Source organism: Dipodomys spectabilis, unplaced genomic scaffold, assembly GCF_019054845.1.
Source record: "Dipodomys spectabilis isolate Male_0828 unplaced genomic scaffold, ASM1905484v1 ptg000108l, whole genome shotgun sequence".
In the NCBI taxonomy this organism is placed as follows: domain Eukaryota; kingdom Metazoa; phylum Chordata; class Mammalia; order Rodentia; family Heteromyidae; genus Dipodomys; species Dipodomys spectabilis.
Genome location: NW_024870785.1, coordinates 6,153,486 through 6,178,618, shown reverse-complemented (window position 1 = coordinate 6,178,618; position 25,133 = coordinate 6,153,486). Strand labels below are relative to the sequence as shown.

Genomic DNA, 25,133 nt, shown 5'->3' with positions numbered 1-25,133 from the left:
TTTTAATTATCAGAAAATCGAGACTTAAAAATATTAATTAAGTAACTTTCCCAAGGGCGCATACCATGTAAGAAGCAAAGCTAAGAATCTGACCGAGCCAGTGGCTCATGCCTGTAATCCTAGCTACTCAGGAGGCTGAGATATGAGGATCACAGTTCTAAGCCAACCTGGGCATGAAAGTCCCATCTCTAATTAACACCCCAAAAAACCAAAAGTGAGGCTGTGGCTCAACTGGTAGAGCATTAGCCTTGAGCAAAAGAAGTTCAGGGACAGTGCCCAGGTCCTGAATTAAAACCCCAGGACTAGCATACAAAAAGAAAATTCTAAGATTCTAATGCAGGTTAAAGAATCAGAGTTGAGAAAAATTAAACTTAAAAACCACTTAAACCATAAAGTAACTTATTATACATGTTGTTTATTTTTTTCTTATTTTGAGGTTTCTTTTTTTGGGGGGAGGGTCTGGTAGTGGGGCCTGAACTCTGGGCCTGGGCGCTGTCCCTTAGCTCTTCAGCTCAAGGCTAGTGCTCTACCACTTGAGTCACAGCACCACTTCCGGCTTTTTTTCTTTCTGCTTATGTGGTGCTAAGGAATCAAACCCAGGGCCTCATGCATGCAAGGCAAGCGTTCTACCACTGAACCACCTTCCCAGCCCATTATTTTGGGGTTTCTTGAGGTGATAAAAATGTTCTAGAATTGGGGGCTGGGAAGGTGGCTCAGTGGTAGAGCACTTGCCTTGCATGTCTGAGGCCCTGGGTTCGATCCCAGGACCAGAGTTCAGGCCCCACAACAGGACCAAAAAAAAAAAAAAAATGTTCTAGAATTCCCAGGTGCTGGTGGCTCACGCCTGTAATCCTAAGATCTGAGATCTGAGGATCTGAGGAGGCTGAGATCTGAGGATCACGGTTCAAAGCCAGCCCGGGCAGGAAAGTCTGTGTGACTCTTATCTCCAATAAACCACTAGAAAAATGGAAGTGGTGCTGTGGCTCAAGCGGTAGAGCGTTCGTCTTGAGCTGAAGAGCGCAGGGACAGCTCCCAAGCCCAGAGTTCAAGCCCCATGACCGACCAAAAAAAAAAAAAATGTTCTAGAATTAATAATGATAGTTGTACAATATAACGAATATATTAAAGTACACTGAATTATGTTTTGAAATGGTGAGTTTTTATTATGTGATTTAGATCTAAAATGAAGCATATAAAGATTATCTAAAATTCAAGAGGCAACATTACATATCAAGGAAAACGGTCATTCTTCATAATATGAGGAATAGAGAAAAAAATGTAAATGAAAATCAAGCTGGGGCTGGGAATGTGGTTAGGCAGTAGAATGATTGCCTAGCATGCACGAAATCCCTGTGTTCACCGGAAGTGGTGCTGTGGCTCACGTGGTAGAGTACTATCCTTGAGCAAAAGAAGCTTAGGAACAGTGCCCAGGACCTGAGTTCAAGCCTCAGGACTGGCTTACAAAACAAAAACAAAAACAAGCTGAACTGGTGCTAATGGCTCGTGCCTGTAATCCCAGCTACTCAGGAAGGTGCGAGATGAGGATCACAATTTGAAGCCAGCCTGGGCAAGACAGTTTGTCAAAATCTTACCTCCAAAACACTGCAGGAATTGGAGCTTGATTCAAATGATAGAGTGCTAGCCTTGAGCAAAAGAAGCTCAGGGACAGTGCCCAGGCCCTGAGTTTAAACACACAAAAAATCAAGCCCGGCTTTGGAGGCTCATGCTGGTAATCCTAGCTACTCAGGAGGCTGAGTTCTGAGGATCATGGTTCAGAGCCAGCCTGGGCAGGAAAGTGGATAAGACTCTTTATTTCCAATTAACTACCAAAAAGCCAAAACTAGAGCTATGGTTGAAATGGTAGAGTGTTAGCCTTGGACAAGTTCAGGGACAGTGCCCAGGCCCTGAGTTCGACCCCCAGGACCAGCATAAGAAAATTAAATCTGCATAAAATGGTATTAGAGGTCTCCCTATCGAAAGGGGAGAAAGGAGACATGGAGAATGCTAAGTGGGGATGTGATTGGTTGGAACATACTGTGGAAATGTAACAACAAAATCCCCATTTGTATAGATAATGTAAGCTAAAAGAAAATGTTTCCCTATCATAAGAAATATGATATGGGGCTGGGAAGGTAGCTCAGTGGTAGAGCGCTTGCCTTGCATGCATGAGGCCCTGGGCTCGATTCCTCAGCACCACATAAGCAAAAAGAAAAGCCGGAAGTGGTGCTGTGGCTCAACTGGTAGAGCGCTAGCCTTGAGCTGAAGAGCTGAAGGACAGCGCCCAGGCCCAGAGTTCAGGCCCCATGACCGGACCCCAAAAAAAAAAGAAATATGATATATATTTGGAAAAGTGAACTAAAATATACAAATATGATACAATATGTAATATAGGTTAACATATTATATATATGGTCGTGAGGCTTGAACTCAGAGCTGGGGCACTGTCCCTGAGCTCTTTTGCTCAAGAATAGCACTCTATCACTTTGAACCACAACTCTACTTCCAGTTTTCTGGTGGTTAATTGGAGGTAAGAGTCTCAGAGACTTTCCTGCCCTGGCTGACTTTGAACTATGATCCTCAGATCTTAGTCTCCTGAGTAGCTAGGATTATAGGCCTGAGCTACCAGCGCCCAGCTGCATTTTCTTTCATAGTAGTATTGGGGTTTGAACTCACACTTGGTATAACTTGAGCTACAACCTCATCCCTTTTTGTTTTAGTTGTTCTTTCTTATCAAGTAGGGTCTTGTTTTTGCCTGGGGTTGGCCTCAGATTGTAGTCTTCCTGTATCTCCTCTACCTGCTGAGTGGCTGGAATTACAGGCATTTACATGACATGTTGCCAGCTCTTAATTTTTTAATTTTTTTTGCTGGTCCTGGAGCTTGAACTCTGGGTCTGGGCGCTGTCTCTGAGCTCTTCAGCTCAAGGGGAGCACTCTACCACTTAAGCCACAGCGCCACTTCCCGTTCTCTGGTAGTTAATTGGAGATGAGAGTCTCACGGGCAGGTTTGGAGAGAAAGCAATGCTGCATCAAAAAGTGTCAGTTGCCCCCTCATTCTCCCTAGGTTTCTGACACTGTTTTCCTTTCTCTTGTTTTTTCCCCTCCCCCATCAGGGGTACCTTGTCTATGTATAGATATTTTGTAATATATTAAATTTTTTCAGTTAAAAAAATGGAAAGTGGAGATTGGAAAATTAAATATTTCCTGTTTAAAAAAAAAAAAAAGAATCTCACAGGGCTGGGAAGGTGGCTCAATGGTTGAGCGCTTGCCTTGCAAGCATGAGGCCCTGGGTTCGATTCATCAGCACCACATAAACAGAAAAAGCCAGAAGTGGGCACTGTGGCTCAAGTGGTAGAGCACTAGCCTTGAGCTGAAGAGCTCAGAGACAGTGCCTGGGCCCAGAGTTCAAGCTCCATGACTAACCAAAAAAAAAAAAAAAAAGAGTCTCATGGACTTTCCTGCCTGGGCTGGCTTTGAACCATGCTCCTCAGATCTCAGCCTCCTGAGTAGCTAGGATTACAGGTGTGAGCCCCTGGCACCCAGCTTTACCTTTTTATTTTCTAGTTAATTAATTAGCTAATTAATTTTTGTGGTGCTTGGGTTCAAACCCCTGTCCTTATGCATGCTAGGCAAGCTCTCCACCACTGAGTTACATCCACAAGCCTGCTGCTGTGTGTTTCCTTGTGTACAGTTTTCTGCCGACCCCCAAATTATGCCTCAGGTCTTCAGTTCTCCAACTCTGTGTCTGCCTACTTTTCTTTCGTGCCTGGCTTCTAACCCATCTCGCTCCTTGAGTTCCTCTGAGGCCCCCTGGGATCCCTATCGTTAGTCCCCCTTACAGAAAAACACCAAATTTCCAGAGCCAAAGGATCAGGTATTCAGTGGCTCAGGTGACAAACCTGCTGTCAGGTTACAGATATTGTTTCCTGAAAGACCGCACCACAGTGTCAGTGGAGCCTCGGGCTGCCTGCACTGCCCTGCCCTCCTCTGGTTAGCCACACATAGTGAGTGAGAATAACCAAGCTCACCTCCAGAACCAGTACGCACCTGGAAACATGGCTCTGAGCTTCTGGCCCATGCTGCTTTTGCTGCTGCTGACCTGTGGAGGTAAGAACAGTGAGCAAGGCTGGGGAGAAGGGTGGGTGGGCGGGGGAGGGGTTTGATTGAAAGAGACTTAAGAATGTGGAGGTTAGCCAGATGTGCCAGTGCACACCTGCCATCCCAGTACTTGGGAGGCGAAAGCAGGAAGATTGCAAGTTTGCAATCACCCTGGGCTACGTAGTGAGACCTTGTCTCAAAGTATACTAATAAAGTAGAAGTTAGCCAGTTAGATAAAAGCTAAAGGGATAAGGAAGAGAGGGGCAGGGATGATACTCTGGGTGACAATGAGGATGAAGAAAGCAGGCCAAGACTTACTGCTCCTGATGAAAGGGGCTGAACTCACCGTCCATGCCCTGACTTCCTCCTCAGATCCAGGCAGGGAAATGTGCTCAGGGGCTTCTAGGTTCCTCCCTTTTTGTGACCTCCGGCTTCTCTCTTTACAGTGACTCTAGCCCCTCCTGGGCCTCAGTCCCTGGATCATGGTCTCTCCCTCCTGAAGTCATTCCTCTCTTCTCTGGACCAGTCTCCTCAGGGTTCTCTCAGCCGCTCTCGGTTCTCTGCCTTCTTGGCCAACATTTCATCTTCCTTTGAGCGTGGGAGGACGGGGGAGGGACCAGTGGGAGAGCCCCCACCTCTCCAGCCCCCTGCCCTCCGCCTCCATGATTTTCTAGTGACACTAAGAGGCAGCCCAGACTGGGAGCCAATGCTAGGGCTACTGGGGGATGTGCTGGCACTGCTGGGCCAGGAGCAAACTCCCCGGGACTTCTTGGTGCACCAGGCAGCTGTGCTAGGTGGACTGGTGGAGGTGCTGCTGGGAGCCTTAGTGCCTGGGGGGCCTCCTGCCCCTACACGGCCCCCGTGCACCCGCGATGGGCCCTCGGACTGTGTTCTCGCTGCTGACTGGTTGCCTTCTCTGCTGCTGCTGTTAGAGGGCACACGCTGGCAGGCCCTGGTGCAGGTGCAGCCCGGTGTGGACCTCATCAATGCCACAGGTCTCGATGGAAGGGAGACAGGCCCCCATTTGCTGCAGGGTCTGCTGGGCTTGCTTACCCCAACAGGGGAGCTGGGCTCTGATGAGGCCCTTTGGGGTGGTCTGCTACGCACAGTGGGGGCCCCCCTCTATGCTGCTTTCCAGGAGGGGCTGCTTCGTATCACTCACTCCCTCCAGGACGAAGTCTTTTCCCTTCTGGGCCAGCCAGAGCCTGATGCCACTGGGCAGTGTCAGGGAGGTGAGCGCTGCCAGGGCTGGGGCTGGGAGGCAGCAGGGAGAGAAGGCAGGATTTGGGCCTTCTCTTTCCCGGTCTTCTTTTCCTCCTAGGTAACCTTCGGCAGCTGCTGCTGTGGTAAGTAGTAGGGGTTGTAAGGATTCTGCGGGGTTGTGCCTGGGAAATGTGGAGGTGGAAAGCTGAAGACATGAGCCTTCAGAGCCAAGGAGAACAGTGGCGGGAGGAGCATGGCTTAATCGTTTCCAAGTGTGACTCTCTGGGTTGGCGTCCCAGCTCCCTTTCACTCTAGCCTTACCTCCTTGGGAGCATCCCATGCGCTTTTTCCCTGCCTCGGTTTCCCCACTTGTAAAACCAGAATGGTCCTATTAGCAGAGCTGTCGTAAAGAATCAAATGGTTTGCAACTAATGTGTTAACTGTTTAGAAGAGTTACTCTTCTAGTGTAAGCTAATAAATATGGGGTGTATGGGAAGAAAGAACAAGACTAGACTCTTCTACCCTCTTATTAATTCAGTACAACAGTGCCAGAACACAGTTACACATATTCAGTTGCCGGGCAGATTTCCTGATAGGAGCCAAGGGTTGTGTTTAAGCTACCTAAAACCAGAGGAAGAAAGTGCGAGGAGAGGGCGAGGTGGCCGCGGGGGACTTCAGCTGGGATTACACAGGCTGACTCTGTGCCTTGGGAGCGCGTCCTACTCCTCCCTCCCCCACCCCCACTCAGTGGTGGGAAATCTTTTTTTTTTTTTTTTGCCAAGGGGCACTTGGATATTCATAACACCATACAAAATTACCAGTAGAGGCAGACTGTCCATGGGTAGCCAGTGAGAAGCCTCAAGTATCTATCCCGTAGCATGTCCTGTCACTGTCTCATGGGCCTTGTATGGAGGTCAGATGTTCCCCATCCCTGAAACTAGCAGCACCTTAATCTCAGGGACCTCACTTTTGCAAGGCCTACGCTTATGTTGGCCAGGTTCTGAGCCGGGGTCAAAATCTGTAGCTGAAGGGCTGGGAAGGTGGCTCAGTGGTAGAGTGCTTGCCTTGCTATGCATGAGGCCCCAGGTTCGATTCCTCAGCACCACATAAGCAGAAAAAGCCAGAAGTGGCCCTGTGGCTCAAGTGGTAGAGTGCTTAAGAGCTGAGGGACAGTGCATGGGCCCAGAGTTCAGGCCCCAAACCGATAACAACAACAACAACAAAATCTACAGCTGAAGAAAATGTGAACGGGCTGAGAATGTGGCTTAATGTTAGAGTGTTTGCCTATAATGCACGAAGCCCTGGGTTTGATTCTTCAGTACCACATTTCACAGAAAAAGCCAGAAGTGGTGCTTGGCTCAAGTGGTAGGATGCTAGCCTTGTGCAAAAGAGGCTTAGGGACAGTGCCCAGGCCCAGGGTTCAAGCAAAAAGAAAGAAAAAAAAGAAAATGTGAGGGGCTGGGGGTTTAGCTCAGCAGAAGGGCGCGCACCCAGCGTGCGCAAGGCCCTGGGTTCGGTCCTCAGCCCTGGAAAAAAAAAAAAAAGAAAGAAAATGTGAGCCAGGCATTGGTGGTTCACATTGAGCTACTCAGGAGGCTGAGATCCGAGGATCGAGGATCGTGGTTCAAAGCCAGCCTGGGCAGGAAAGTCCATGAGACTCTTATCGCCAATAAACCACTCAGAGAACTGGAAGAGGTGTTGTGGCTCTAATGGTTTAGAGTGCTCGCCTTGAGCTGGAGTACAAGAGCAGCACCCAGGCCCAGAGTTCAAGCCCCACGACTGACACAAACAACCAACCAAAGAAAATGTGAACTAACCAGACTGTGCCTACTCCTCCCTCTGCACCCAGGGGCATCCGGCACAACCTTTCCTGGGATGTCCAGGCGCTGGGCTTTCTGTCTGGATCACCACCCCCACCCCCTGCCCTCCTGCACTGCCTGAGCTCAGGTGTGCCTCTGCCCAGGGCCTTCCAGCCCTCGGCCCACGTCAGCCCTCGCCAACGGCGAGCCATCTCTGTGGAGGCCATCTGTGAGAACCATTCAGGTCCAGTTCCACCCTACAGCATTTCCAACTTCTCCATCCACTTGCTCTGCCAGTATACCAGGCCTATGACCCCACAGCCACCTCCAAGCACCGCTGCCGTCTGCCAGACAGCTGTGTGGTATGCAGTCTCGTGGGCACCAGGTGCCCAAAGCTGGCTACAGGCTTGCCACGACCAGTTTCCTGATCAGTTTCTGGATGCAATCTGTAGCAGCCTCTCCTTTTCGACCCTGTCTGGTCCTAACCGCCGCCTGGTAAAGCGGCTCTGCGCTGGCCTGCTCCCACCCCCCACCAGCTGTCCTGATGGCCTGGTCCCTGTACCCCTCACCCCAGAGGTTTTCTGGGGCTGCTTCTTGGAGAATGAGACTCTGTGGGCTGAGCGGCTATGTGTAGAGGCGAGTCTGCAGGCTGTGCCCCCAAGCAACCAGGCCTGGGTACAGCATGTATGCCAGGGTCCCACCGTAGATGCCACTGCCTTCCCACCCTGCCACATTGGACCCTGCGGGGAGCGCTGCCCAGATGGGGGTGGCTTCTTACTGATGGTCTGTGCCAATGACACCATGTATGAAGCCCTGGTGCCTTTCTGGCCTTGGCTAGCAGGCCAGTGCAGGATAAGTCGTGGGGGGAATGACACCTGCTTTCTAGAAGGGCTGCTGAGCCCCCTTCTGCCTTCTCTGCCACCTCTGGGACCATCCCCACTCTGTCTGGCCCCTGGCCCCTTCCTGCTTGGCATGCTGTCCCAGTTACCACGCTGCCAGTCCTCTGTGCCCACCCTTGCCCACCCCACACGCCTACACTATCTCTTGCGCCTGTTGACTTTCCTTCTGGGTCCAGGGACTGGAGGGGCTGAGGCCCAAGGGATGCTGGGTCAGGCCCTGCTGCTCTCCAGTCTCCCAGACAACTGCTCCTTCTGGGATGCCTTCCGCCCAGAGGGTCGGCGCAGTGTGTTACGGACAGTTGGGGAGTACCTGGAACAGGAACAGCCAACCCCACCCGGCTTCGAACCCACGAGCCTCGGCTCTGGTATGAGCAAGATGGAGCTGCTATCCTGTTTCAGTGTAAGTGATCTGCCTGGGTAGAAACTCAGACGAGGGAAGGGGAATGTCTCCCAATACTGGGCAGTACTTTTTTGTTTTGTTTTTTTAACATACAGATCTAGAGTCCGACAGGTTGGGTTCACATTTTATTTTATTTTATTTTTTGGGGGGTCTGGTCATGGGGCCTGAACTCTGGGCCTGGGTGCTGTCCCTCAGCTCTTCAGCTCAAGGCTAGCGCTCTACCACTTGAGCCACAGTGCCACTTCCGGCTTTTTTTATTTTCTGCTGAGGAATTGAACCCAGGGCCTCATGCATGCAAGGTAAGCGCTCTACCACTGAGCCACCTTCCCAACCCTGGGTTCACATTTTAGTTCTGTGATCAACCTTGGACAAGTTATTTAGCCTCTGAGAAACATTTTTTCTCATCTGTAAACTCAGGGAAATAATGGTACCAAACTTTCAGCGTGATTGTGAAGATGATATGAGATAATGTATGCTGTGGGCTTAGGCCAGAACCTAAATGCGCAATAAATACTACCTCAGTGACTCTCCCACTTTCTGCCTTTTTTATTTCTGAAAGAAAAGGGATCCAGTTAGGGGGTTTAAATTCTCTCCCTAGCAAGCAAAAATTAGGTACTGTAAGAATACAAGAAAATAAGGCAGGAATGAGGAAGATTCAGGGAAACTACAAATCAAACTTTGGTTAGATTCAGCTATACTGTAATTTTTTTTTTTTTGGTCAGTTTGGGGCCTGAACTCTGGGCCTGGGCGCTGTCCCTTAGCTCTTCAGCTCAAGGTGAGCGCTCTACCACTTGAGCCACAGCGCCACTTCCAGCTTTTCTGTTTATGTGGTGCTGAGGAATCGAACCCAGGGCCTCATGCATTCAAAGCAAGCACTCTACCACTGAGCCATCTTCCTAGCCCTATTCTGTAAATTATTGCCATCGCAGGAAAGTAATTCCATTTTTTTGGTCAGTCCTGGGGCTTGAACTCAGGGCGTGGGCATTGTCTCTGTACTTCTTTGGCTGAAGGTTAGCACTCTACCACTTGAGCCACAGGATCACTTCTGGCTTTTTCTATGTATGTGGTACTGAGGAATTGAACCCACAGCTTCATGCTTGCTAGACAAGCACTCTACCACTAAAACACATCCCCAGCACATTTTTTTTTCTGGGCTTTTGTTTCTTCCTTGCAAACTGAAGGAGCTTAAAATACATTGATTTCCATAATTCATACACTAAGAGTCTGATGTTCAAGGCACTTTGCTAGGTTCTTTTGGGTATACAAAGATTCCTTACTCCATTTTAGGCCCCATTTTTTTCATAGTAATTTGGCCCAGATCTACAAGTATTTGTTGAGCTGTCTATAGACCTAGCATGGGAAAGGATATAATAGAACTCAGAGACATGGTCTCAGACCTAAAGAGGCTTAATATCTGAAGATACTCATATGAGCTTCAGACGAAGGACAGGCAGCCCCTCAAGTTGAATTGAAAGTCCTGGGAAATTGGAGAACTGAGAAGACAGCTCTCTTGGCATCTTGTCTTTCTCCCCTACCAGCCTGTGCTGTGGGATCTGCTCCAGAGAGAGAAGAGTGTTTGGGCTCTGAAGATTCTAGTGCAAGTAATGGGTGGTAGGGAACATGGGTGGGCTGAGTGATAGCCACGGCCCGAGGGCCCTGTACGATAGTCAGATCATGCTCACCATGACCTCTTATTCTTAGGCATACCTGCACATGCCCCCAGAAAACCTCCAGCAGCTGGTGCTCTCTGCAGAGACCGAGGCTGCGCAGGGCTTCCTGACACTCATGCATCGTTCCTGGGCCCAGTTGCATGTGAGCAAGAAGGGAGAAGGGAGCAAGAGTGGAGGGGCATCTAGAGGTCGAAGGCACCTGGTACCTGTTGTTTAGAGGGCTTGCCTTAGTGAGAGGAAGAACTCCAAAGAGGAGATGGCCAGGATACCAAGCATCTCCAGAACCAGCATCCATTTTTGTACCTCTCAGGTACCACCATCTGAGGAAGAGGCCATGGGTCGCCTGACAGCCCTCTTGCTACAACGGTACCCACGCCTCACATCCCAGCTCTTCATTGATTTGTCACCACTAATTCCCTTCTTGGCTGTCTCTGACCTGATGCGCTTTCCACCATCGCTGTTGGCCAATGATACTGTGTAAGCTTGTGTCTGGAGTAGGCTAATCCTATCTGTATCCTATCTGTTAAACCAGAAGAGTCTCCTTCCTGGCCAAGGCAGGAAGATACCAGTTTGGAACAAGATGAAGGGGTTATGACCTGTTGCTCTCCCCAGCCTAGCTGCCATCCGGGATCACAGCTCAGGAATGAGACCCGAACAGAAGGAGGCATTGGCAAAGCGACTGTTAGCCCCTGAGCTGTTTGGGGAAGTGCCTGCCTGGCCCCAGGAGCTGCTGTGGGCTGCGCTGCCCCTGCTTCCTCACCTCCCTCTAGAGAACTTCCTGCAGCTTAGCCCTCACCAGGTACTCGAGTTATCTTCACTTGCCTGGCCCATTCTCTTATTAAATGGGATGGGAGTCAGTGACATATCTCCTAGTGGGCTCCTGTCCCACGATGATCCCAACACAAATTGACTCTCCCCATTTCAGATCCAGGCCCTGGAGGATAGCTGGCCGGCAGCAGGTCTTGGGCCAGGTCATGCCCGACATGTGCTCCGCAGCCTGGTGAACCAGAGTGTTGGGGATGGTGAAGAGCAAGTGCGCAAGTGAGTGGTTGTGGGTTCTATGACAATGGCCAGTCAGAGATGTAGAAGAGAGGCCCTATTGTATAACTAATATAAGCAGAGAGAGAGAAAGCATGAGCACAGGCCAAGTAGGGTAATATAGGTCCAGGAGAGAGGCTTACATATGGTAGTTACATTTTCTAGTTTAGGGATCAGAGAATGCCCATAGTCCCTGCATGACTATAAACCTCAAGGATCACATGAAGGCCAGCTTCATTTCCTCCTTAGGCTTGGATCTCTCGCCTGTTTCCTGACCCCCGAGGAACTGCAGAGCATGGTGCCCTTGAGTGATCCAATGGGACCTGTCGAACAGGGACTGCTAGAATGTGCGGCCAACGGGACCCTCAGCCCAGAAGGCAGGGTGAGCTCCTTGGCACAGGCCTACAAGACTCTGGAACTATGTGGAGACTTGTCTAATTATACCTACCAATTTAGCACCTCTGAGATCTGGGTTCTTCCTAGTTTTTCCCTATGGACATCCCAAACACCATTTGTGATTTAAACCTAATCCACTCTGGTCCTGCCCATGGTTCTGAGTCTTAGCCCAGGCCCTTGGTTTGGAGTGGAAGTCCAAGCTTCAGCAGTCCCCAAAACTTCTTTGGTTACAGGTGGCATATGAACTTCTAGGGGTGTTGCGTTCGTCTGGAGGAGCTGTGCTAAGCCCCCGGGAGCTGCAGGTCTGGGCCCCTCTTTTCCCTCAGCTAGGCCTCCGCTTCCTGCAGGAACTGTCAGAGCCCCAGCTTAGAGCCATGCTTCCTGCCCTACGTGGAACCAATGTCACACCTGCCCAGGTGGGCCTGGCTTACTCCCTGGAACCTCAGTGGAGAGAATCACATGTAGGGATACCATCAGCCCCTCTTTTCTTTGGGTGAGCGCTAGAGGTGAAGCCTGTCCCACTGAGGTCTCCTTCATTTCCCTCCCTCAGTCCACAAAGGACCTCGTTCAGGCTGGTCAGTGGGGTTGGTTGAGAGGGAGCTGCAGGTTTTGGAGGGCAGGCCCTGGGGCCTGTTTGAGGCTTGGCTGCTGGGGCCTGAGAGCTGTTGTTTCCTGTCCAATCCCATCATAGGCTGCTCTGCTGCTTGGAAGGCTCCTCCCTAGGCATGAGGTAAGTAGCAGCAGCTTCTCAACACGCCCCTGAAGGCCTCTGTTCCCTCTTACCCTGACTCTTGGATCTGCCCTACTTCCTTTCAGCCACCCCACCCTACCCCCCAAAAAAAATTACCCATGGATCCACTGGATTGGATTATTATTGTCTTGCTCCTGTGTTCAGACCGCTTGTCTTTCTTATTCTTCAGCTGTCCCTGGAGGAACTCTGCTCCTTGCACCCTCTGCTGCCAGGCCTCAGCCCCCAGACACTCCAGGCCATCCCTAGACGAGTTCTAGTTGGGGCCTGTTCCTGCCTGGTCCCTGAGCTGTCACGTCTCTCAGCCTGCCAGACCGCGGCACTACTGCAGACCTTTCGGGTATGAGAATAGCAGGGAAGATGCAACCATTGGGGATATGGGCACTGGTTGGGGAGGAAGGCAGCTTTTTTTTGTGTGGCCAGGGGAGGTTCCCTTCTAAGTTCCTATTCCCTTACACACACACACACACACACACACACACACACACACACACACACACACACACACACACACACACACACACACACACACACACACACACACACACACACACACACACACACACACACACACACACACACACACACACACACACACACACACACACACACACACACACACACACTCTGCCAATTCTTGTACAGGTGAAGACTGGTGTTAAAAATACGGGTACAACAGGTGCTGGTGCAGCTGTGTGCATTCCTGGTCAGGTATGCGTGGGATTCTACTCCAGGCAGCTTAATCTGGCTGGTGCTGCCAAGCACACACTCCCCCCCCCCCCCGCACCCCCCCTCCCACCCCTGCAATGGCCTGGCCCTGAAAGTTCAGGTCAGTTGTGCTCTGCCCAGGATTAGTACTTCTCCCCAGTTCTAGATGCATGCCCCACACTTCCTACAATGTCAAACCGGAAAGGCCTAAGAAATGGTCCAGACCAGCCATCCCATTTTCAGATGGGAAGACCAATGCCTCAGAGATCTTAGGGAACTTCAGTCCATCAGGTGTTTAACTAGTAGAGTAGCCAGTGCCACCCCACCCATATCCTAGTTTTGATCCCTTCCCACCCCACGGCTCCCCTTCTCTGAGGGCTGAGAGCAGACCCTCTCTCCTATCACTACACGGCTATACCCATCACTGCCAGCAGCCCATTCCCACTACTTGGCCAGACTGCCTGCTCCCCCTGCTCCCATTAAAGCTGCTACAACTGGATACTGCGGCTCTGCTGGCAAATCGAAGGCGCTATCGAGGGCTGCCTTGGTCTGAGCAGCAGGTAATTCTCTTGTTTTTTGTTTGTTTGTTTTTTACTTCCAGAATTCTTTATCTCTTTCGCTTCCCTGAGCTGCCCCTTGCCTAATTGTTACCTTATCACTAGGATCCCTTACACTTCATTCCCTACCCTTCCCCCCTCAGATAGGCATCATTTGGGATTTTCCAAGTCCAAGGCACTTTAGGTCCTTGGGACAATATCTCTGCAGGAAGCAGCCCTTTTTTCTCTTATAGGCACAGTTTCTCTGGAAGAAGATGCAGTTACCCACCAACCTGACGCTCAGAAATCTGCAGTGAGTAACTTAACATTGAACCGTCAGTCTAATTTAATGGACATCTGTTTATTTAGCAGTTCTGGAGATCGAACCCAGGGCCTTACAAAATATAGGCAAGTGTTCTACCACTGACCGGTTACCACCCCAACCGTCAACTAGCATATTTTGGTGATTATCATATACCAGGCACCATATGATACACAATAGGAGATACAGGAATGGATGATGTCTAGTTCCAGCCTTGTCAACATTCTCCTGGCTCACCTTCTTCTTACCCTCTTGACCCTCCACAGTGCCACACCTATCTTGATTAGAGTCATATAATCTGAAAGTCATATAATCTCTCTTAATTTGTTTCTCTTCTGTGGAATAAGAGTTAAAACAGTACTTACCTCAAAGGTAGTTACAGTGAGGATTAAATAAGATAAGGCATATGAGGTATTTAACCCAGTGCCTAGCCCAGTGTGAACTCTCAATAAACAGTTGCTCTTTTTAATTTAATTCAAGGTGACTTTAGAGCTACTAGAGGAGTAACTGCCACCTTGCCTGCACCCATAGTAAAAGAATCAGGAGTTTAGGGCTGGGAAAGTAGCTCAGTGGTAGAATGCTTGCCTGGCATGCATGAGGTCCTGGGTTCGATTCCTCACTGGTGGCTCATGCCTGTAATCCTAGCTACTTAGGAGGCTGAGATCTGAGGATCACAGTTCAAAGCCAGCATGGGCAGGAAAGTCCCTGAGACTCTTATCTCCAATAAACCACCAAAAAACCAGAAGTGGTACTGTAGCTCAAGTGGTAGAGCGCTCGCCTTGAGCTGAAGAGCTGAGGGACAGCACTGAGGCCCAGAGTTCAAGCCCCATGACCGACCAAAAAAAAAAAAAAAGCCAGAAGTGGCACTGTGGCTCAAGTGGTAGAGCGCTATCCTTGAGCAGAAGAGTTGAGGGACAGCACCCAGGCCCAGAGTTCAGATCCCAGGACCAAAACAAAAAAAAGAATCAGGAGTTTCAAAATCTGAGGATACAGCTCTAGTCTTAGTTTACCTGTAGCAGAATATCACCTGACCTCTGTGAATCTTTAGTTCCTCTTTGATAAACAATGAGACTGTCTATGTACAAACATTTTTCAACTGTTATGACCATAAATGAACATCTTGTCCTTGTGTTGAGAATATAGATAATGATATCAAGGAGCACACAAGCTGTGGCATGTGTTAAAAAGAGCATCTACCCACTCACACCCACAGGGCTCTGGGAAACCTGGCAGGGGGCATGTCCTGTGAATTTCTGCAGCAGATCAACTCAATGGCAGACTTCCTTGATGTGATACACATGCTATATCGACTGCCCACTGGGGTCCGAGGGAGCCTGGTAAGAGGGGCGCATGGGCGTTAGTAGTAGCAAGAAGGCTATAAACCCAGTCCCCATCTTGACCCTGCTTCTCCAACCCTGTACCACAGAGGGCTTGTATCTGGGCAGAACTACAGCGAAGGATGACAATGCCTGAGCCAGAGTTGACCAACCTGGGGCCAGAACTGAGTGAACTCGACACTAAGCTACTCCTGGATTTACCGTAAGTACACAGCTAGAGATTCTGGGTCCTCCAAAAACTCAGCTTGGAATAGAAGAATGCTCTTTAGGCAGAGCAGTTTTGTCTCTGGAGGTTTCCTGACATTCATAGCCGAATGCAGAGGATTCTATTCAGGAGCTCCCAGAGCACGGGACAGCTGAGGGTTTCAACAATGTTGTGGCTGTCAAGTAATCCTGAGGTAACCTAGACCACATTAATAGCAATAGAGTTTGTAAAATGAGAGAGGCAGTGGTCACTTCTGCTGTAGAGGTTTAGGACACTATGTTTTCAGTTGTTCAGAGGAATGGATTAAAAGAAAATAAAAGAAAACTAGGGGCTGGGAAGGTGGCTCAGTGGTAGAGTGCTTGCCTTGCACACATGAGGCCCTGGGTTCGGTTCCTCAGCACCACATAAGCAAAAAAGAAAAAAGCCGGAAGTGGCTCTGTGGCTCAAGTGGTAGAGCGGTAGCCTCGAGCTGAAGAGCTGAGGGACAGCACCCAGGCCCAGAGTTAAGGCCCCACGACCGGACCCCCCCCCAAAAAAAAGAAAACTGTGATAAATGACTTCATATCTCTGAGAGGTTATCAAGAAGAAAGTATATGGGGATTTTTTTAATGGTTCCATGGGGGCCAGGACTATAATTAATGAGTTAAAAATCAGATTTTTTGAGCCAGGCTTTGGTAGCTCATGCCTGTAATCCTAGCTACTTAGGAAGCTGAGATCTGATGATCACAGTTCAAAACCAGTCTGGGCAGGAAAGTCTATGAGTCTCTTATCTCGAATTAAGCACCAGAAAAACAGAAGTGAAGCTGTGGCTTAACATAGTAGGGCATTAGCCTTGAGCAGCAAAGCTCAGGGATAGTGCCCAGGCCCTGAGTTCAAGCCCCAGGACTGGCAAAAGAGAAAAAAAAAAGGAAAACCTGAAGCAGTGAGCACGTGATCACTGGCCTTATCCCAGGTCAAACTGGATGGCCCCATGGAAAGAATGTTATCCAACAGATTCACATATAAACTGGAGAGAAACAACAAGATAAACCCTATTTCCTCCATCTCAGAGATTCTAGTTTATGAGTATTTCCCTCCATCTGCTTCTTTTTCTCATTTTACCTCCCTGCAGCTCCATACTAGCTAACTGCAGGTCAGAGAAGGGAAAGGTTTAGGGTTGCAGTATAACTGGAGATGTGAGGATGGTAAAAGCAGATGGCTTCATTCTTACAATTTTATAGGCCTTTCCACAGATTTTAGTTCTTGTACAACTTGGCCCAGTCCCAGGAATTTGCAATTCTATATAGAATATAGGATGTCATTTCTGATTTCTGGGTTTTTTTGTTTTGTTTTGTTGGTCGTGGTCCTTGAACTCTGGGCCTGGGTGCTGTCCCTCAGCTCTATCAGCTCAAGGCTAGTGCTCTACTACTTTGAGCCACAGTGCCACTTCTGGTTTTCTGGTGGTTTATTGGAGATAAGAGTTTCACGGACTTTCCTGCCTGGGCTGGCTTTGAACCGTGATCCTCAGATCTCAGCCTCCTGAGTAGCTAGGATTACAGAGGTGAGCCACCAATGCCCGGCTTTGATTTCTGTTTTTTTAATCCACTTAAATATGTTAGTTATCTGAGATAATGTAGAACCACGGGCCTGGATGAGGTGAAAGATCTTGGGCCAGCAATCGGAAAATCTGTGTTCCTCATTTGTGAAGAAGGATAGGGAGCTGGGAATGTGGCTTAGTGGTAGAATGCTTGCCTAGCATGCATGAAGCCCTGGGGTTCTATTCCTCAGTACCACATAAACAGAAAAAGCCAGAAGTGGTGTTCTGGCTCAAGTGGTAAGAGTGCAGGCCTTAAGCAAAAGAAGTTCAGGGAGGGGCTGGGAAGGTGGCTCAGTGGTAGAGTGCTTGCCTTGCATGCATGAGGCCTTGGGTTCGATTCCTCAGCACCACATAAGCAGAAAAAGCCGGAAGTGGGACTGAGGCTCAAGTGGTAGAGCGCTAGCCTTGAGCTGAAGAGCTGAGGGACAGCGCCCAGGCCCAGAGCTCAGGCCCCACGACCAGGAAAAAAAAAAAAAAAGTTCAGGAACAGTGCCCCGGTCCTGAGTTCAAGCCCCAGGACTGGCAAAAAAAAAAAAAAAAAGGAAAAAAATGAATGGTGTTGAATGTCTGGCGCTCTTAAGTCCATCAGGAGCACTAGAATATTTCATTCTTAGTGTTCTCATCCACCTAGCAAATGATGGCAATTGCCTGAGAGCTGTTTAATATCAGTTTCTGTTCAGGTCACAGAGTTTCATTGAGTTTCATTTGGTGTTACATCTTGTCTGAGGGATGTGGGTTCTATGCTCCCTTCTCAACTTGGCTCAGTTGTAACTGAGTACTCCTATTGTCAAATTGTAATAATAGGATCCAGCTGATGGACAGATTGTCCAATGAATCTATTATGTTGGTGGTGGAGTTGGTACAAGGAGCTCCAGAGCAGCTGCTGGCGCTGACTCCACTCCATCAGACGGCCCTGGCAGAAAAAGCATTACTAAATCTGGTAAGAGTTCACCCTGCTGCCCAATGGCAATGCTTGTCTGTCAAACAGTGCTCTCTGACTTCTAGCAGCCCAGCTCTCATGTTCTTGCTGTCAAATAGATTGCTATCTACAAGACCTTGTCTATGGCCATACCACCCTGAACGCACCGGATTTCATCTACAAGACCCTAGCCCCTAGGTCTACCTCAGGATTCTATTCCTAGATAACTCCCTTCATGGTTCTTTGTTCTGTTTTATTTTATTTTACTTTATTTTGGCATTACTGGGGTTTGAACTCAGAGCCCTGTGCTTGCTAGGTAGGCACTCTTTATCATTTGAGCCAGGCCCCCAAGCCCTTTGTGATTGAGTAGCTTTTCAGGTAGGATCTTTTCAGGTAGGATCTGGCTTTTTGCCCAGGCTGGCCTAGATTATAATCATCCTATTTATGCTTCTCATGTATCTGGGATCAGACAACACACACACACACACACACACACACACTATATCCAGCTTTTTTTTTTTTTTATTGTAAAGCTACTATACAGAGGGTTACAGTTACATGAGTGAGGTTAGAGTACACTTCCTCTTGAACATTGTTACCCCCTCCATTGTTTTCCCCATACCATCCCCTCCCTCCCTCCCTTCCCCGAGGTTCTTTTTTTTTTTTTTTGATTGTGATTAAATGATTACATAATTTCAAAATCACAAGTTCATTCTAACTTCCCTGGAGCAAATTGTCTACCACAGTCTGTAATATATAACAGTGTTCACATGTTATATACCATATTTGTGATCAGCAGCATGGGGATATTTAGTAGTGGTTCAACCAGATGAGCGGGAGTTCTTTGTTTCTTAAGTCCTGTTAGTTTTGTCGTTTCACCTAACCTTTTGGATTTAGCATCCACTTATCAGGGAGACCATGTACCGTTTGTCTCTTCGTTCTTGGCTTACCTCGCTCAACATGATTCCTTCTAGCTCCATCCATTTCCCTGCAAATGCCATTATTTTGTCATTTCTAATGGCTGCATATATATCCAGCTTTTTTAATTGGTAGAAATGGCTCCTGATCTCAGCCTCCCAAGTATCTAAGATTACAAGTGTGAGACACCTGTAAGGTAGCTTTCCTGTTTCATGTTTTTGTCCATACCACTAAGTCCAAGAAATCGCTCAAGCTTTCTACTTTCTCCTGTCTGGATCCATTAACTGTTTAAGGAAGTAGGCAAAGACAATGACTCTCAAAATTGAGAGTAGGAAGCCAGCTGTCAGTGGCTCAGGCCTGTAATCCTAACTACTCAGGAGGCTGAGATCTAAGAATCATGGTTCAAAGCCAGCCTGGGTAGGAACATCCGTGAGACTCTTATCTAAAAAAAAACCAACAAACCGCCCCCTCGCCCCCCCAAAAAAATCACAAGTGATGCGGTAGCTCAAGTGGTAGAGTGCTTGCCTGGAAGGACAGCACCCAGGCCCAGAGTTCAAGTCCCATGACCAAAAAAAAAAAAAAAAATTGAGAGTAAGAGGAGAGAAAAGGTCCAAGAATTTGTTGTCTTGAGGAAAGAGTCTGATATCTCAGTCAGATGCATTGTCCAAGGCCTAATGCCCTTCTCCAGGCTCCAAAGCAGACCCCAATCTCTGAGGAAGTGCTGGAGACACTGGGCCCCTTGGTCGGATTCCTGGGGATAGAGAGCACTCGACGGATCCCCTTACCGATCCTGCTGTCCCATCTCAGTCAGCTGCAGGGCTTCTGCCTAGGAGAGTCATTTGCTGCAGAGCTGGGACGGCTGCTGTTGAAGGAGCCTGTACTTGGGTATGGACCTCTGGGAATTTCAGATTCTAAACCCTACACCTAGGCCCCTCCCACCCCCCAACCACCATCATTACGATAGTCCATCCTATTTGTTTAAAGGTTCTTTGAGTCCTGAGTTCCCGATGCTACCGTGTCCTCTTTTCCTCCCAGTTCCCTCAGCTCACCAGCCCATGATCTCCTTCTTGTCCCACAGGAAACCAGAGTTATGGAGCCAGGATGAAGTAGAACAAGTTGGACGCCTAGTGTTCACTTTGTCTACTGAGGCTATTTCCTTGATCCCCAGAGTGAGGAACAAGGGAGGGAGTAAATGCATGGAGGGAGGGGACTGGTGAACTGGTTGTGGGGAATCTCAAGCTAAGAAGGGCAGAAGACGTAAAGCCTGGATCTATGGGAGATAATTCAGCAGAGACAGGACTTTAGAAAATCAGCTACAACAGTTAGTCCTGACTCTGTCCAGGTCTCCCCACCCCTCCTTCCACTTTCTCATACAGGAGGCTTTGGGCCCAGAGACTCTAGAGCGGCTTCTAGAAAAGCAGCAGAGCTGGGAGCAGAGCCAAGTTGGACAGCTGTGTGTGGAGCCACAGCTTGCTCCCAAGAAGGAAGCTCTGGTAGCAGGGATTGTGCAGCCAGCTGCTGAAGGCCTCCCAGGTAAAGCTACCCAAGTATTCACACATCTAGGAGAATGTGCAGGAGAGAGGGTATCATAACTATGCAAATAACACAATCAGAAGCCTGGATTCTAGGGCAGTGGTAGGGGTGCTCACCTAACATGCGTACCTGATATCCATCCCAGCATCACAAACAGAAAATAGAAAATGTCTGGGCTCTAGGTATGCTGTGTCTCTTGAGCAGATTCACAAACCTTCTTTCCTCTGGGCTTTGGCAATCTGTAAAGCAGCAGGGATACAGGATGATCTTTGTCTCTTCTAGTACTAGCAATCTATAATTCTGGGAGTTTATTACCCATTAAATCTTTAGCCCATCAACTATACAACTTGGGGGTGGAGATGGGAGGAAAAAATTGACCAGAGTGAGGGAAGGGGTAACATTATCCTAAAAGAAATGTACTCTTGGGGCTGGGAAGGTGGCTCAGTGGTAGAGCGCTTGCCTTGCATGCATGAGGCCCTGGGTTTGATTCCTCAGCACCTCAGAAAAAAGCTGGAAGTGGTGCTGTGGCTCAAGTGGTAGAGCGCTAGCCTTGACCTGAAGAGCTGAGGGACAGCGCCCAGGCCCAGAGTTCAGGCCCCACGACCGGACCCCCCCCCCCAAAAAAAAAAAAAAAAAAGAAAAGTACTCTTTACCTGACTTATGTACTGTGACCCCTCTGTAAATCACCTTTCTAACGATAATAAAAAAAAAAAATTTTTAAATCTTTAGCTCAGAGCCAGGCACTAGTAGCTCACACTTGTAGTCCTGGCTGAGATCTGGAGGATGATGGTTCAATTACAGCCCAGGTAGAAAAGTCCACAAGACTCCAGCTTCAAAATTACCAGCAATATGCCAGGCTAGAGATGTTGATCAGATGGTAGAGTGTCAGCTGAGCAAGTGTGAGGTCCTGAGTTCAAACCCCTGTACTAGGAAAAAAAAATTTTTTTTTGCCAGTCCTGGATCTTAAACTCAGGACCTGGGCACTGTCCTTGAGCCTCTCTGTGCTCAAGGCTAGCGCTCTACCAATTGAGCCACAGCGCCACTTCTAGCTTTTTCTGTGTATGTGGTGCTGAGGAATTGAACCCAAGGCTTCATGCATGCTAGGCAAGCACTCTACCACTAAGCCACATTCCCAGCCCCGAAAAATATATTTTTTAAGCCTAAGACTAAGCCTAAGAGTGAGGCTAAATGTGGAGCTTCCTTAATCTCCCATCTATGAAACAAGAATCTTGTTCTATCCAGGTACTGTGTGTTCTAATGCTCTCTCAGACCTATAAATCTTACCCTGTAATCATCCCGTGACCCACACTGCCCTGTCTTCCAAAGGTATGAAAAGTCATTCCCTCTATAGTTAACTCTCTAGGCATATCCTAGTACTTCACTGACTGTGGACCCTGCCTTTCCCTTTCAGAGCCAATACCAAATTGTGCAGACATACGAGGAACCTTCCCAGCAGCCTGGTCTGCAATGCAGATTTTGGAAATGGAACTCTCAGACTTTGAGGACTGCTTGACACTATTTGCAGGAGATCCAGGACTTGGGCCCGAACAATTACGGGCAGCCATGGGCAAGGCAAAGCAGGTCAGGGATAGAGAGCTAATAGAGGGTGGAGGAGGAAAAACCTGAAGATGTTGGTTGGGTGTGGTGTAGGATATAAGAATATGAGCATTGGAGGGGGTAGAGAAGGGAGGCAGGGAAACAGGAGATAATAATAACTAGAGGGTTTGTATCAACAAATAAGGCATTCAAGGGGATCAATATTGAGGAAAAACAGCGACTTCAATATATAGAAGGACTAGAACAGTGCTTTCCAAATTTTATTGTATATGAAAATCATCTTGAGGAAGCTGGGCACTGCTGGCCCACACCTGTAATCTTAGCTACTCAGGAGGCTGAGATCTGAGGATCATGGTTCAAAGCTAGCACAGGCAGGAAAGTCTGCAAGACTCTTATCTCCAATTAAACTGAAAGTGGCTCTGTGGCTCAAACTGATAGAGCCTTGAGCAAGAAATAGCTCAGGGATAATGCCCAGACCCCAAATTCAAACCCTATGACTGACAAAAATAAATAAATAAACATATATCTTGGGGGAAGATTTTCAAATGCTATTTTTGAGGTACCATGCCATGTTGACTGAAGAATCTCTAGGGTCTGGGTTGGATCTAGGCACCTATCTATATTTTAATAGACACCTCACTGAGTCTGGTGTACATAAAAGTTTAGAACTCATGGACTACAGTTTGCCTTTATTGTCCACTGAAATTCTAGGGTCTTTCAATAACCCCTAAGTGAGAAGAATCTTCTCATGTTACTATTGAGAAAACTAAGGAAGAGGCAAGTGATGTCCAAAGTGCCACCATTAGTCAGCAAGTCTAAGATGCAGCATCCTGATTTCTTCCTCCTCCTCCTCCTTTGCCAGTCCTGGGGGCTTAAACTCAGAGCCTGGGCACTGTCCCTGAGCTTCTTTTGCTCAAAGCTAGCACCCTCCCACTTAAGCCACAGTGCTACTTCCAGCTTTTTCTCTTTATGTGATACTGAAGAATCAGACCCAGGGCTTCATGCATGCTAGGCAAGCACTCTACCACTAAGCCACATTCCCAGCCAGCGTTCTGATTTCTTGTCCAGTGCTTTTTCTATCTCATTGTTTTTCTCTTCCTTCTAGTTGTGGGGTCCTCCTCGTGGATTTCGTCCTGAGCAGATTCTGCAGCTGGGCCGGCTCTTAATAGGCCTGGGAGAGCAGGAGCTGCGGGAGCTCATCCTGGTAGATTGGGGAGTACTAAGCACCCTGGGACAGATAGATGGCTGGAGCTCTGTCCAGGTAACACCTTCTCTCATTGTCACTCTCCAAACACCCATCCCAAGACCCAGTCCTCCAAATTACCCAAAGCCCAAGGAAATTTTTTTTTTTCCTGTAACCCTGTCACCTCCCTGGCCATTATTCCTATTTTTTCTTTAACAATCCATACTAAGACTTCAAGGACTTTGATTTATTTGGACTGAAGCCCTAGACACATAATATTCTCTCTTGCTTCTTTTTTGTCCTATTTTTCTATCCTCCTTTTGAGGGGGATGCTCTAGACCTTCTCCATGGCTTAATAATAATTACTATCCTAATTCACTTCCCCATCCATTCCTCGCCCATGGTATGTCTCCTTATTCTGTGCTTCCTCCCTGTCCATCTCCACCTCAGCTCCGGGTTGTGGTCTCCAGTTTCCTCAGGCAGAGTGGTCAGCATGTGAGCCACTTGGATTTCATTCACCTGACAGCACTGGGTTACACGCTTTGTGGACTGCGGCCAGAGGAGCTACAGCATATCAACAGTTGGGAGTTTAGGTCACCTGTGGAGTGATTGTGGGTGGTGGGAGCGCTGAAATGAAGGGGAGCTCATAAAGGGATAGTTCTGTGGAAGAAGGAAGCTCACTCTGAAGCCATCTCTTCCCTGTCTCATGACCGTGGTCTCTTATCACTGAAGCTGAATGTCTCTTCTTTCCTACTTCCTCCACAGCCAAGCAGCTCTATTCCTGGGACACTTGGATCTTCCCTGCTCGGAGGAACAGTTGGAGGTTCTGGCCCACCTCCTTGTGATGCCGGGTGGCTTTGGCCCAGTCAGTAACTGGGGGCCTGAGATTTTCACTGAAATTGGCACGATAGCAGGTGAGGGCATGGTGGGTGTGGGGACCACTGCTGGAGAGAATTGATGGGGTTTGGTTTCCATACCATGAGTGGATTGGATGGAGGATTGTCTTGAACTTCTGAAGGTAGAGCTCAGAGAAAGTGTTGGCTAGAGACATATTAGGGGAAGCTTGTTGTAGTATACTTTGGGAGTAGTTGAAGGAGAAGATCTATAGGGCTGTTTCCTTGCAGTGCTGGGGATTAAACCCAGGGTCTTGAACAGGTTAGGCAAATGCTCTTGGCATTGAGCTGTATCCCAGCACTATAGGTTTGAAGAACAGTCTATGACATTGAGTTACATCTTGCTTCCTTCAAACAGCTGGCATTCCAGACCTGGCTCTTTCAGCACTACTGCAGGGACAGATCCAGGGCTTGACCCCTCTTGCCATTTCTGTCATCCCTGCTCCTAAGTTTGCTGTAAGTTTTGATGGAGTTATAGAAGAGCCAGGGCCCAACGGAGGCTACGTGGATACTCCAAGTCTTGTCTCCACCCCCAGGTTGTGTTCAACCCCACCCAGCTATCTAGTCTCACCAGTGTTCAGGCTGTGGCTGTCACTCCTGAGCAAATGGCCTTTCTGAGTCCTGAGCAACGACAAGCAGTTGCATGGGCCCAGCATGAGGGGAAGGAGAACCTAGAACAGCTGGGTGAGTTCCCAACTGTGCACCTTGATTTTCTATCTTGATTCAGAATCTAATCCTGACATCGGTGCTGGACAACCCTTAAATCCTACCCAGGGAGACCCCTGGAGTTGAAGGGGTCTAGAGGCAGAAAACTACTTTCCAAATATTGATGGCTCCTGGGGAGAATTTTGATGCTCTTCCCATTCTTTTTTCTTATTTTAGGTCGAAGCTCGGCCTGTGGCCTCCAGGACTGGTCACAAACTTCCTGGGCACTGGCATTGACCATCAGCTTTGTTGGCCACCATCTTTGATCCTGTCTCTTCAATTCAGGGCGATTGGTGTGGGGAAGGGGACCCTTATCATGAATAAATACAAATGCAAATGCATCCTAATTATTCTCAGAAAGTTGATGAGCATTATGGATAAAATGCTAATGTTTTCCACCCACCTGAGAATCAATGTTCCTGGCATGTCATATCTGGAATCTCTTTCCAACATAAATAACCCGACCGCATTTCATTTCCTGGAGACTTCTCCC

General features: G+C 48.5%; 1 protein-coding gene across 1 annotated transcript; it reads left to right on the top strand.

Annotated features, from left to right (window-relative positions):
* The first annotated feature begins 4,030 nt into the window (after positions 1-4,030).
* On the top strand, positions 4,031-24,987 carry Strc (stereocilin). The gene is made up of 29 exons (XM_042688025.1): positions 4,031-4,104; positions 4,542-5,327; positions 5,417-5,441; positions 7,148-8,396; positions 9,935-9,997; positions 10,098-10,208; positions 10,377-10,543; positions 10,679-10,865; positions 10,992-11,107; positions 11,354-11,486; positions 11,734-11,916; positions 12,192-12,230; positions 12,421-12,588; positions 12,894-12,959; positions 13,391-13,516; positions 13,747-13,805; positions 15,028-15,151; positions 15,241-15,353; positions 17,737-17,872; positions 19,458-19,654; positions 19,848-19,938; positions 20,146-20,302; positions 21,714-21,883; positions 22,965-23,120; positions 23,493-23,635; positions 23,808-23,956; positions 24,294-24,391; positions 24,472-24,619; positions 24,818-24,987. The coding sequence occupies exons 1-29, from the start codon at positions 4,053-4,055 to the stop codon at positions 24,904-24,906; spliced, it is 5,301 nt and encodes a 1,766-aa protein (XP_042543959.1). The 5' UTR covers positions 4,031-4,052; the 3' UTR covers positions 24,907-24,987.
* The last annotated feature ends 146 nt before the right edge of the window (positions 24,988-25,133 follow it).